The sequence below is a fragment of the Sinocyclocheilus grahami genome, unplaced genomic scaffold (assembly GCF_001515645.1).
Source record: "Sinocyclocheilus grahami isolate Dianchi unplaced genomic scaffold, SAMN03320097.WGS_v1.1 scaffold877.1, whole genome shotgun sequence".
Classification (NCBI taxonomy): domain Eukaryota; kingdom Metazoa; phylum Chordata; class Actinopteri; order Cypriniformes; family Cyprinidae; genus Sinocyclocheilus; species Sinocyclocheilus grahami.
In genome coordinates this window covers 272,327-284,323 of record NW_015506056.1, presented here as the reverse complement: position 1 = coordinate 284,323, position 11,997 = coordinate 272,327, and the positions used below count along the sequence as shown (strand labels likewise).

Below are 11,997 nucleotides of genomic sequence, written 5' to 3'. Positions count from 1 at the left end.
AGTAGTGCAGTTACAGTTGATGTTTGAGGGGCTAAATTAAATGTTAAAATACCTGTTTTTGTTTTCATATATATTACAATTCTACAATTCACATATAATAATTTCCTTATTTTTTTAACTGCCCAAACTCACATCCATAGCGAAATCTTAAGATTAAATACAAATAATAAAATTAAATACATGTTTACAAGTATTCAGGTGTGAAAAACTTGTTGCATCTTTCCCCAAAAGACTCATGGCTGTATTAGATCAAAAGGGTGTTTCTACTAAATACTGAGCAAAGGGTCTGAATACTTAGGACCATGTGATATTTCAGATTTTCTTTTTTAATAAATCTGCATAAATGTCAACAATTCTGTGTTTTTCTGTCAATATGGGGTGCTGTGTGTACATTAATGAGGAAAAAAAATTAACTTAAATGATTTTAGCAAATGGCTGCAATATAACAAAGAGTGAAAAATTTAAGGGGGTCTGAATACTTTCCGTACCCACTGTATATATATATAAATATATTAGTGCTGTCAAACGATTAATCGCGATTAATCGCTTCCAAAATGAAAGTTTTTGTTTACATAATATATGTGTGTATATTTATTAAGTATATATAAATACACACACTTACAGTATATATTTTGAAAATATTTCCATGTATATATTTATATTCATATAATTGATAATATATATAAATATTTTAAATGTATAAACTTAACATATTTTTCTTAAATATACACATGCATGTGTGTGTATTTATATATACATAATAAGTATATACAGTACACACAAGCGTATATTATGCAAACAAAAACTCATTTTGGATGCGATTAATCGCGATTAATCGTTTGACAGCACTACATAAAATAAGAACTCTTGTTTCGGAGTTTATTATTAATAAAAAACAAACAAACATATCTGCCAACAGGCTCAGATAAATCATGGAAAACAAGTTTTCATAAAGCAAACAAAAACGTTTATTTTGGATGCGATTAATCGCGATTAATCGTTTGACAGCACTAATATATATATATATATATATATATATCAACTGTATTTTCCGATTGAGTTTTTTCAATATCCATTATCCTGAATAGTGATTCTTATTATTGTAATAAAAGTTTGTTTTACTGTATTACAAAATACAATGATGTATTTTGTTAGCATAAGTTAAAGGCAGTACATCAAATACAAATGTACTGTTTAAAAAAAAATGAAATTCTGAAATGATAATTTAGGGTATAATTGTGTTGAACTGTCATAAAATAATGCCATAACACAAAAAAAAATCTAAATAGACCATTTAATTTAATATTTAATTGACACATTTTTTCCTTTTTTAATTTTGGGGTGAATTATGATTTATTGTATGCATGTTCTTGACATGTTTTGTTAGATTCACCCAAGTATGCAAGATAACAGTAATGATGGTGCATCCTTTATTTCACATGCATACTTGTATTTGCACGTTTTACTTTTCATGATCAAACCCCATATTTAGAGGCATCAACAACCAGCAGTGAGGTGACGGATGAGCCTCCGACTCTAATTAAAGAAGATGTGTTGTCTCTCTCTACTCGGGTAACATCCAATAGTCTTCAAATAAATGAAGTTGTTTGAACCTAATGCCTTGTGGGAATTAAAATATATGTTGCAAACCTGATTTTGCTTTTCAAAGCAACTTGGTTGAACACATGCCATGTGTGACATTATTGTTTTTCACAGGAGGAAGAGGAGGTGATTGGAGCCCCACCGCTTAAAAGAGTTTGCACTGAGCAAAACTCAACTCCCAGATAGCACCACTACGCTGAACATTGCAGGTCAAAAGTATAGAAGTATTTCTGAAAGAGACTAAACCAGGGGTGCCCAAACTCAGTCCTGGAGGGCCGGTGTCCTGCAGAGTTTAGCTCCAACTTGCCTCAACACACTGGCCTTCGAGTTTCTAGTATGTCTAGTAAGAGCTTGATTAGCTGGTTCAGGTGTATTTAATTGAGGTTGGAGCTAAACTCTTCAGGACACCGGCCCTCCAGGACCGAGTTTGGGCACCCCTGGACTAAACTGTAGATTTAAAAGTCTTTTTACAACCTGCCAAATGCCTGAAACTCACTTTAACCGTATAAGATAAAGAAAAAGCTTGATTTTTTTTCTTTTTTTGTACATTAAAAAGATCATCTTAGATCTTGTCAGGTATTTTCTTATGAAGGTAAAGCAGTTTGTATTGCATCTTGAAAAGAAACTGTTATAGTGCATGTTTCTCAATCTAAATTGAGAAAGGACTTTGTCAGTATAATACATGCGACTGCATGGAGTAATGATTAGTATGTGCACTATGGCAAAACAGTTGAATTTTAAGCTGTTAGCTTGTTTTGTGTTTGAGGCATTTCTAAAGATTATACAAATAAGTTTTATTGGCCTGTTTTTCTTGTTTTATTGTAAAAAATAAAATAAAACTCAAATGCATGTATTTAGGGCAGTTTTAACAGTGTCGTCTGTTTCTTGATTTGTTTTATTATTGTTAACTTTTTATTAAAAAAGAAGGAATGCCTGTCAGTTATAAATGGTAATGTCACTCACAGATTTGTATTTTAAATATGAAGACTTCCACTTTCCATAGACTTTGAAGTATTTTTCAAATAAAAAAAAAAGAAATATTTGTGTATGATCCATGTAGTGTTGCCTGGTAAAAATGTACCTGGACATAGACAGATGGAAATAAAACCACTTTGGATTTATGCAGCTTTCCTCTGATTGCATCATGTGCAGAGTTGTATGGCAGAGATAGAACACTATTGTACATATGAAATGATTTTAAGGGCGATTCCCAATATTATGATTTTCTTGAAATTATTGAATTCCAATACAGTGTTTAAATGAGTTTTTGTACATTTAATGCTTTAGCGTTATTTATATGCTTTAGGCAGAGCTGTATTATTTTATATGTGGCCGCGAAAAACCTATTTAATGTGCATTGTCTTCACTGGTATTAACATAATTAATTGCATTATTTTAAATTCTACAGTACAACCGCTGCCCCTTTCAGCTAAACTCGAGGCATTTGGCTATATCAACTGTTATATTAAAAAATAAAATGTCCGTTATTAATACTAAAGTATATGAGTCAAACGGCATACTGTCATTTTGAAGTCATCTATGAATTGACCATAAACACCAAACACTATTTGTGATCGGAGGGGTGTTGCTTTGACAAAAGGTGGAGTAGGTATAATTGACAGCTGAATCGGCCAATCAGATATCTCAGTCTGTGTCGTAGTTTCTTAGCAACCAATCGTTGGCGACGATGGGTGGGGCACCAATAAGGTGGACGCCAACCGCCGTTAAACTGGAAAGAAGAAGAAGAAAGAAGAAGACGACGATGGGTGGGACCTATTCTTGCGTCGCTGCTTGCTACCGGGGTAACGGAGTTTTGAGGTTGTACGGAATGTTGCCGGTGTAGCAGGAACTCCCGCCATTTTTCAATCGGCTATAAACCCTCTTATTTGTTTATGTAATCAGCACGTCCCTCAAAACAGCATCTACGCGGTCTACAGTCGCTGCGGACAGGGGATTGGTACGTCGCTTTGGCCTGGAGAATCGACGACAACACGGACCTGAGCGGCATAAGAAAGCCCGCCATACCAGCTCCGACGGGCCGCGTTTCGCGCTTCCGTCCCCGGCACCCAGGAGCTTCCGCTCACTCCTCAGGCTCTCTTCAGGCATCTCACCATGACCCCACCGGCTCCCTCAATCCAGCGGATTTAACACGGGAGATGTAACTGATCGATAAGACCGTACTTTTGTTGGTGTTTTGTTTTCCTAAAAGTAAGTAAAGCAGCGCGCGCTAGCCTAGCCCGATGCTACGCCACTGAGACGCGCGGATTCACGGCATATTCAGTTCAAGCTGAGATTGAGCGGGGGTTAGTTCAGTAGTTGACTTTGCAGACACATCCAGGACCGCAGCGAGCCCGCCATGGCACCATTACTAGGCCGGAAGCCGTACCCTTTGGTTAAGCCGCTGTCGGAGCCGCCGGGCCCAGCAGAGGAGGTGTTCATCATCGAGCACACTAAAGAGGCCTTCAGGAACAAAGAGTATCCTTTCTCACTGTCTCCACTATCAAGCACTAGACATACAAACACGTGCTCGCGAGAGTCTCGATCCGTTGCTTCCACGCGGGTCCTTGAGTCTGAGCGTGTGCGAGCGCGGGGTTTGCGTTTATGCGTTTATTATTGTTTTCATCTTGCGCGCTGCATCTCATTGTAACGCTAACAGGCTAAAGGTGACCATGACTTTTAGATCAGCTGGGGCATAACTCTTAAGACCGGGCTAAGGGTTATATTTGTCTGATTTTGAGTACTGAAGCATGATGAATTACGGGTTGTTGTTGTCCTGTGTGTATGTTAGAGCGAGCTAGCTTGAGGACGCACTGTGTGTGTGTGTGTGTGTGTGTGTCGTCTGGCTGAACAGTTTCTCATCCAAACTGCCATGACTCAATCTTGTGACACGAGCCCGCGCTTATTTACAGGCAGAGGCATATGTGATGTGAGCTTATAGATTGATGCTCCTGAACAGCCAACCATCTGTTGAGTGAGACTGTAATATTTATCTATATGCTGGGAGAGTGTGATTATGATGGTACACACAGTTTTAGCTGCTGCTGGAGGGGAATGTGCGAGTTCCTGTGCTGCTGCTGCGCGAGGTCGTTTGCGCGCGAGATGTTTTTCGCGCGTCACGTGAATTTGGTCATGAGTGAGGGGATGTTTAGGTCGTTAGCAATCAAGATATTACTTCTCTGGTGTATGCGGTTTAATTCATATTTGTGAAATGTTTTATTTTTTGTAATTATAACTAGATACTTGAAATGCTATTTAAGCGTGTTTTTATTTATTCCACACAAAATATCGTATCTGACCGATATCACTGCACTAGGTTTCCAGAGAAACTACTCCTGTCTCTCTAAACGGCATAAAAAGGAAAGTGACCCGCATGTGTTACGGAATCAGAAAACTAGCCAATCAGGAACGTTCACTGCCTGTCAGTCTCTCTGCGCGTTCGGGGTTTGTGACATCTGGTTGGCTGCCGTGTCCGCGGAGGGCGGGCCTTTAGAGTGAAGGCGTGTCAGATTGCAAAACGATGGAGGTTGCGGTTTATACTTTTCAAAACTGCCTGACTCGTTCGTCAAGATTTAATCACGTGATTAAACTTTAGGCCTGCGTTTAGATCCAAGTCAGCACCTTAAAGTAGACGATTTTCCCATCATTTAGCGTGTTTTCTAGGTTTACGTTTGTTCTAGGTCTGCCAAATTAGTGTTTGAATCAAGTTTTGAGTTAAAGCATCAGGAGAGGTGTCATGTCATACCGTTTAATACATGTAATGATAGAATAACACATCGGGAAATATATTGATTAACCAGATATTTGGCCATTTTGAGATTCTCTATCTGCCATTTAAGTTTTGCTTGTCTGATTAAAAGCACCATCTGATAAACATCATCCTTGTGTCAGTTGTAAAATTTACTGACAAGTCATGTCCTAGTTTAAAAAAAAGTTTTGTTTTAAACGGAGTAATTTTGTCTAAATCTTGTTTGCTGTCATTAAACACCCAGGTTTCTAGATATGCTGACATTGGGCGTTAAAGGGTTAGTTCACCCAAAAACGAAAATTAGCCTGTGTTTTACTCACCCTGGAAGCATCCTAGGTGTATGTGACTTTCTTCTTTCAGATGAATCCAGTCAGAGTTATATTTAAAATTGTCCTGGCTATTCCAAGCTCTATCATTGCAGTCAGCGGGTGTTTCTGTTGAACAGTACACAAGTCGTCAAATAAAGTGCGCGCATCCATAGTGCTAATGGAATAAAGGCCTCCTGTAGCGAATCCATGTGTTTTTTTGTCAGAAAAATATCCATATTTCAAACATAATAAACACTTTTCTCTCACTTCTGTTATCTGTCATACGCGGAAGGCGTTCCGGCGGATGACGCAGCACGAATGCGCAGCGCGCGCGCCTCTGAGATATGCTAGTCTCGCGAGTTTGTTTACAGGAGCAAAGGAAGCAAAGTTTCCTTACTTTAGCAAAGGACAACCAGTCTCCTCTTGGTTTATATCGAAATCCTCAGACAACTTTCTTTACAAATCCTCAGTTTGTACTTCTAATTCGTGACCGGCGTTTTGTTTTCTTCTCTCTCCGCATTCGTCACGAATCACGTAACGCTGATGTACTACGTCATCCGCCGGAACAGCTTCCGCGTATGACAGATACCGGAAGTGAGAGAAAAGTGTTTATTACGTTTGAAATATAGATATTTTTCTTACAAAAACGCATAGATTCGCTACAGGAGGCCTTTATTCACCCCCCGGAGCCGTGTGATGCATGTTTATTATGGATGCATGCGCTTTATTTGATGACTTGTGTACTGTAAAACAGAAACACTCGCTGACTGCAATGATAGAGCTTGGAATAGCCAGGACAATTTTTTATATAACTCTGACTGGATTCATCTGAAAGAAGAAAGTCGCATACACCTAGGATGCCTCGAGGATGAGTAAAACAATCTAATTTTCATTTTTGGGTGAACTAACCCTTTAAAGCCCATGTTGGGTGACCACTAATAATTATGCTTTGATATGCATTTATCACATGAACAATGCAAGATTAACTTACAATTATTTATCTTGGCTCTGAAATGATTAAAATTTTTCAGAGTGCTTGAAATAACAATTTTGCTGAGGCTGTTGTATTTTTGGTGACAATTACTGTTTTTAATTGCAAGTTTAATTCTAAAAATGTGCTCATACAGTATCTGCTGCTGCTGGCCCTTTAATTATTGAGCTGCTGTGCTACAAGCATGCATCAGTTATGAATGAATCTCTCTCAGACGACAGACAGCAGAGCTAACATCACTTGATCGGCTCTGCTTTGGACGTACTGCTTGAGGTTTCAGAAGAGCTGGAAGCGATGTAGTGTTTTTTGCCCTTAACACTGTTGTTCAGAGAGTATGAAGCTCGACTGCGCAGGTATGCAGAGCGGATATGGACGTGTAAAAGCACCGGCAGCAGCCAGCTCACACATAAGGAGGCTTGGGAAGAAGAACAGGAGGTCACAGAGCTGTAAGTAACAAAACTGAGTGAATGCATGAACTTGGAGCATCAGCAGCATCATTTAGCTGTCAGTTGTTTTCGAAGTCTCTTTCTGACTATGGATGCATTAATATTCAGAGATGTACTGAGCAATTGGGTGTGTCTCAATATACAGTAAGCTATCCGTGCCTAACCTAGCATTTTTGGGTGTCCAAAGCATAGAAATGCTGAGGAGGTACCCTAAAATTTGGCAAATGTTACAGTAAAACAGAAAATAAATAAAAACTTGTTCAGAATATTAATAAAAAACATGTTTGTGGTTTAAGAACACATGGAAGTAGGGGTGGGCAGTATGACAAATGAAGTTTCACGGTATGACTTATTTCACGTTAACAATATATTTCACGGTATAGTTATTTATATATGTAGTTATTCCGAACATAGACAAAAAGGGCTTTATATGATAAACTCATACTTTTTTTATTTCAAAAGTATATTTCACCTTGTTTGAATTTCTTTTATTGGTAAATTTAATTTGTTAAAACCATTCAACTTATATATTAACTGCCCCCAGCTTATTGATATTAGATGCAACTTTTTCTTCTCTCACTTCTCTCACTCTTAGGTACAATTAAACTTTAAATAAGTTGTTTCTGAATTTTTTACATCTCATGTTATTGTTTTACTTCAATCAGTTTATAATATCTAAATACTTTATATTATACTAAATATTCTGGTCATGATAAATTACGTTTACTTCCTTTTAATTTTGTAGAATACTATTAATAGTAGTTATATTGTTTAATTTTGTTCCTTTGTATCGGCTTCTTATACTACATTTTAAGAGGGTTGTTTTGCTCTCTTCTGGCAATCCCTCGCCTGGAGCTTTAATCAAGAGAGGGAAGAGTTCAGTAGTGACTAGTAGAGCAGCAGTGTGCATACTGAACATCAGCTAAACAGCTGCTGTTAGTGCTGAGTCTAAGTAGTTTAAATTATACACACCTTATGTCTAAGTCTCACGCGGTGAGTTAACCACGCCCATTTACATCTTGCGGTATACACAATATTAGATTATTGCTTAAAGTGTGTAAAATCAATTTCAATTATATTTTAAAATATTTAAAAATGAAAATTATATAACCAATTTGTTTCACATTCTTTCTTGGAAAAGAAAGAATCACTACAACTTCTGAAAGTGACCAGCAGTGTTATAGCATTACATAAAAAGTAATGTCACAATTTAGAAAATGTCATTTTAACATCAGTGTGAACATACAAACAAAAAAAATTTAATAACTAATTTTATATCATTGTAACTTTGCTTTCCATACATTTTAAGTACTTCTTCATATACCACAGCAAAAACTATAGTCTGAGAAAGTTCAAACATGATTAAAAACAAGTGAGCGGTCATTAGAAAAGAAAAAAAATACACAATTTACAAGCATAGATAAAATAAACAGTAGTATTCAGATACAGAAATTTAATAATTAAGTGTAAAATAACACTGCATAGTGTTCACGGTATGAATTCAATTTAGAGTAAGCTGTTTTGTTTGATTAACATTAGTGACATATTCAGCAGCACGTATTTATAAGCTGCTGTCCCTTTAAAACTGACTGCACGGATCCAGTATAATGATACACATCCGATTTCTTTCTCAGCTGTTTACATTCATTTAAAACGTAACTGACTGCGTTTACGAGAATGTTCGTCGAGACGGGTACTATTGACACAATTCTGTGTGTATGTGTCTGTTCAAACATGAGGAGATGCGAAAGTCTAATCAACTCAGTGTTCGTGCGCTGTCTGAAACGTGTTTCTGTGTGTGCGCACGCTTCAGGTGTGAGTCAGACAGCAAGACGAGAAAGAGTTGTTTTCTGCAACTTATTGCACTTAACTCTTTAACGTCAAGCGATTCTCTGCTATATGCGTCGAACTAAAACTTTGACCTTTTGCAACGTTTTGATTTAAGTAGCCTATTATTAAAATGATTCAGATATCGCACGCCCTTGCGATATGCATATTGTGATATTTACATTTGCGATATATCGTGCAGCCCTACCGCCCAGTCCTACCTGGAATTATCAGAATTTTAAAATTGGAAAATTCACAAATCTTCAGTCATAGAAGAATTGATTCAGTGCCACAGGCGGTTTGAACTAATTCAAAGAAATGTGTCTTACTAACTCGTGCCAAAACTGTTTTTGCTACTGACATTTGAATCTGTCTTAACAACTTTTATATGGTCAGCGGCATCACAAATACATCAAGAATTTTCTGTATTTCGTCCTATTTTTTCATCCGGTATTTATTTTTGAAATAGCTGTGCCCAGCTCCAAAATATTTTATTTGCTTAAAATTCTTGGAATTAAAAAAAAGAGTAATAACCAGTAACTATTTAAAGGCACAGAAATTCAGCCTTTAATTTCCTGCTTTTCTACTGTATTTAGCAGAGAGCTTGTAAACTAAACTATTGTCAGGCTGTTGTGTTTAGGCAATGTCATATGACCGAACCTCTGCTGTCTCATTGGTGCCCTTTTGCCTTCAACCCCTTACAGTCTAATAAGAGAGTGCATTATTGATTGAGTCATCAGCAGTCAGGGTAGGGAAATGCTTTGCTTTTTTACTTCATGAAATGATCACTTCAAGGGAAAATGTGACCTGCTCAACTGATGTGCAAACTGCTTTCTATGTGGGTTGGAGTGACGGATTGAAAACAGTTTAGTCTCATAAGCTGCTTATGTAACCAGACACTCGTACACTCAGAGAACAGTTTGCTGTACGGACCATATAGAGTGTTATGCTGCTGTAAGGGTCAGTGTGTTTTTGAAGCTATTTTTACAGTTAATTCTTCACTCCTGTGTTTCTCATCTCCCTCTGCTGGTCATGAAGTGTATTAAAGGGTTAGTTCATCCAAAAATGAAAATTAGACCGTGTTTTACTCACCCTCAAAGCATCCTAGGTGTATGTGACTGACTTTCTTTCAGACGAATCCAGTCAGCATTATATAAAAAAAATTGTCCTGGCTATTCCAAGCTCTATCATTGCAGTCAGCGGGTGTTTCTGTTGAACAGTACACAAGTCATCAAATAAAGCGCATGCATCCATAATAAACGTGCCTCACATGGCTCCGGGGGGTGAATATAGGCCTGTAGCGAATCCATGCGTTTTCATAAGAAAAATATCCATATTTTAAACGTAATAAACACTTTTCTCTCACTTCCGGTATCTGTCATACGCGGAAGCGTTCCGGCGGATAACGTAGTACATCAGCGTTACGTGATTGGTGACGAATGTGGAGAGTAGAAAACAAAATGCCGGTCACGAATTAGAAGTACAAACTGAGGATTTGTAAAGAAAGTTGTCTGAGGATTTCGATATAAACCAAGAGGAGACTGGTTTTCCTTTGCTAAAGTAAGGAAACTTTGCTTCCTTTGCTCCTATAAACAAACTCGCGAGACTAGCATATCTCAGAGGCGCGCGCGCTGCGCATTCGTGCTGCGTCATCCGCCGGAACGGCTTCCGCGTATGACAGATAACAGAAGTGAGAGAAAAGTGTTTATTACGTTTGAAATATGGATATTTTTCTTACAAAAACACATGGATTTGCTACAGGAGGCCTTTATTCAAAAATACCTAAAATCACCTAAATTTGGGTTTTTGCGACCCAGCTGTTTTTTTTTGTTTCTTTTTTAAAGTCTATATCTTTTAGCTTTGAAGTAATCTCTATTCCATAATACTCTTGCATGTAATCACTATTCACTTTTAACAGATATTTACATTTAAGTTTTGCTCTTTCTTTTCTGGTGAGAATTGGAACAAACATTCATGACATAAATGGTAAATCGTAACCTTGTTTTCTAATATGGTTAGTGAGACTGTCATAACATTAATATTTTAGATACCAGTGAAATTTCACAATTCTTGATTCCAAGCAAAAACTACTAGCCCAACTAATATAGAGTTCAAACATTATTAAAGACAAGTAAACAATCAGTAATAAAATAAAAACAAATTAGAAGCAATAGCACTAATGAATACAATGGAGCAAAGATTCAATAAACTTAAAAGTTTTCAGGTAGGTTTCAGGGAAGAAATTGGGCCAGTGATAATTATTTTCTTGAGCATCTGTCATGCTGGTTATCAGGCAGTTATTTTCAAGCCCTGCATTGGTTAGCAATAACTTGTTGAAAATCGTTGGCTGTCCCATGCAATACATGCACTATTATATCAGTACAGTCATCAATTGGGGTGGAGTATTATCATAGTTCAAAAGTCACACTAAGTTAGTTTTAAACTCATGTAGCCATTGTTTGGTCTGATTTTTGGCAGGCTTCAGGAGGAGTACCCAGTGTGGTTTGAGAAGCCGGTTCTGGAGATTGTGCACCATAACACAGTATCTCTTGATAAGCTAGTAGATCTGGTCTGGCTGGAGATTCTCACCAAGTATGCTGTGGATGAGGAGTGTGACTTCTTGGTATGTACTTGGATTTAATATTTGGACTAATAAACAAAATGTAGGGTGGGAATTTTGTCAATTGGAATTTGTTTAAAATCCGAAAAAGTGGGGTAGCATTGTCCTGGAAAACCTGCAAATGTTAAGGAATTACTCTATAACAGTGTCATTTTTCCTCTTCTGTCTACTTTATGCTTAGGGCTGGACAATAATTCGATATCAATATGTATCGCGATATAATTTTTTTTCAATAACGGTGATATGATTTTTAAACACATTTCCGATATTTCGATATACATTACCAGTTGTATCACTCTAAAAGCGCCTCCTGCTGGCAGAGAATGAGTTTTCATTTTAAATAAGCCCCCGTAAATGGCGCATCATGCACGTGAGGTTATCTGACGGAGAGACGCAAAGCAGTTTAAAGCAGAGTCCTGCACGGGTGCTGTTAGGTAAACCTGCATCCGCAGTAGCTA

The 11,997-nt window shown here is 37.4% G+C and overlaps 2 protein-coding genes across 4 annotated transcripts in view; both read left to right on the top strand.

Annotated features, from left to right (window-relative positions):
• Nucleotides 1-1,848, top strand: part of LOC107563509 (B-cell CLL/lymphoma 7 protein family member B-B-like) — a 5,679-nt gene extending 3,831 nt beyond the window's left edge. Inside the window, exons 5-6 of the mRNA XM_016248404.1 lie at nucleotides 1,493-1,572; nucleotides 1,717-1,848. Of these exons, the coding sequence (XP_016103890.1) occupies nucleotides 1,493-1,572; nucleotides 1,717-1,788 (152 nt within the window). The 3' untranslated portion in view covers nucleotides 1,789-1,848. The remainder of the gene's footprint in view (nucleotides 1-1,492; nucleotides 1,573-1,716) is intronic.
• Nucleotides 1,849-3,284: 1,436 nt separating this feature from the next.
• Nucleotides 3,285-11,997, top strand: part of LOC107563504 (tyrosine-protein kinase BAZ1B) — a 28,576-nt gene continuing 19,863 nt past the window's right edge. For all 3 annotated transcript variants that reach the window (XR_001606107.1, XM_016248400.1, XM_016248399.1), the window contains exons 1-3: nucleotides 3,285-4,077; nucleotides 6,976-7,092; nucleotides 11,398-11,542. Coding sequence is in view for 2 of the 3 variants with exons in the window: in XM_016248400.1 (XP_016103886.1) it covers nucleotides 3,959-4,077; nucleotides 6,976-7,092; nucleotides 11,398-11,542 (381 nt within the window). In the remaining variant the exon portion in view is untranslated. The remainder of the gene's footprint in view (nucleotides 4,078-6,975; nucleotides 7,093-11,397; nucleotides 11,543-11,997) is intronic.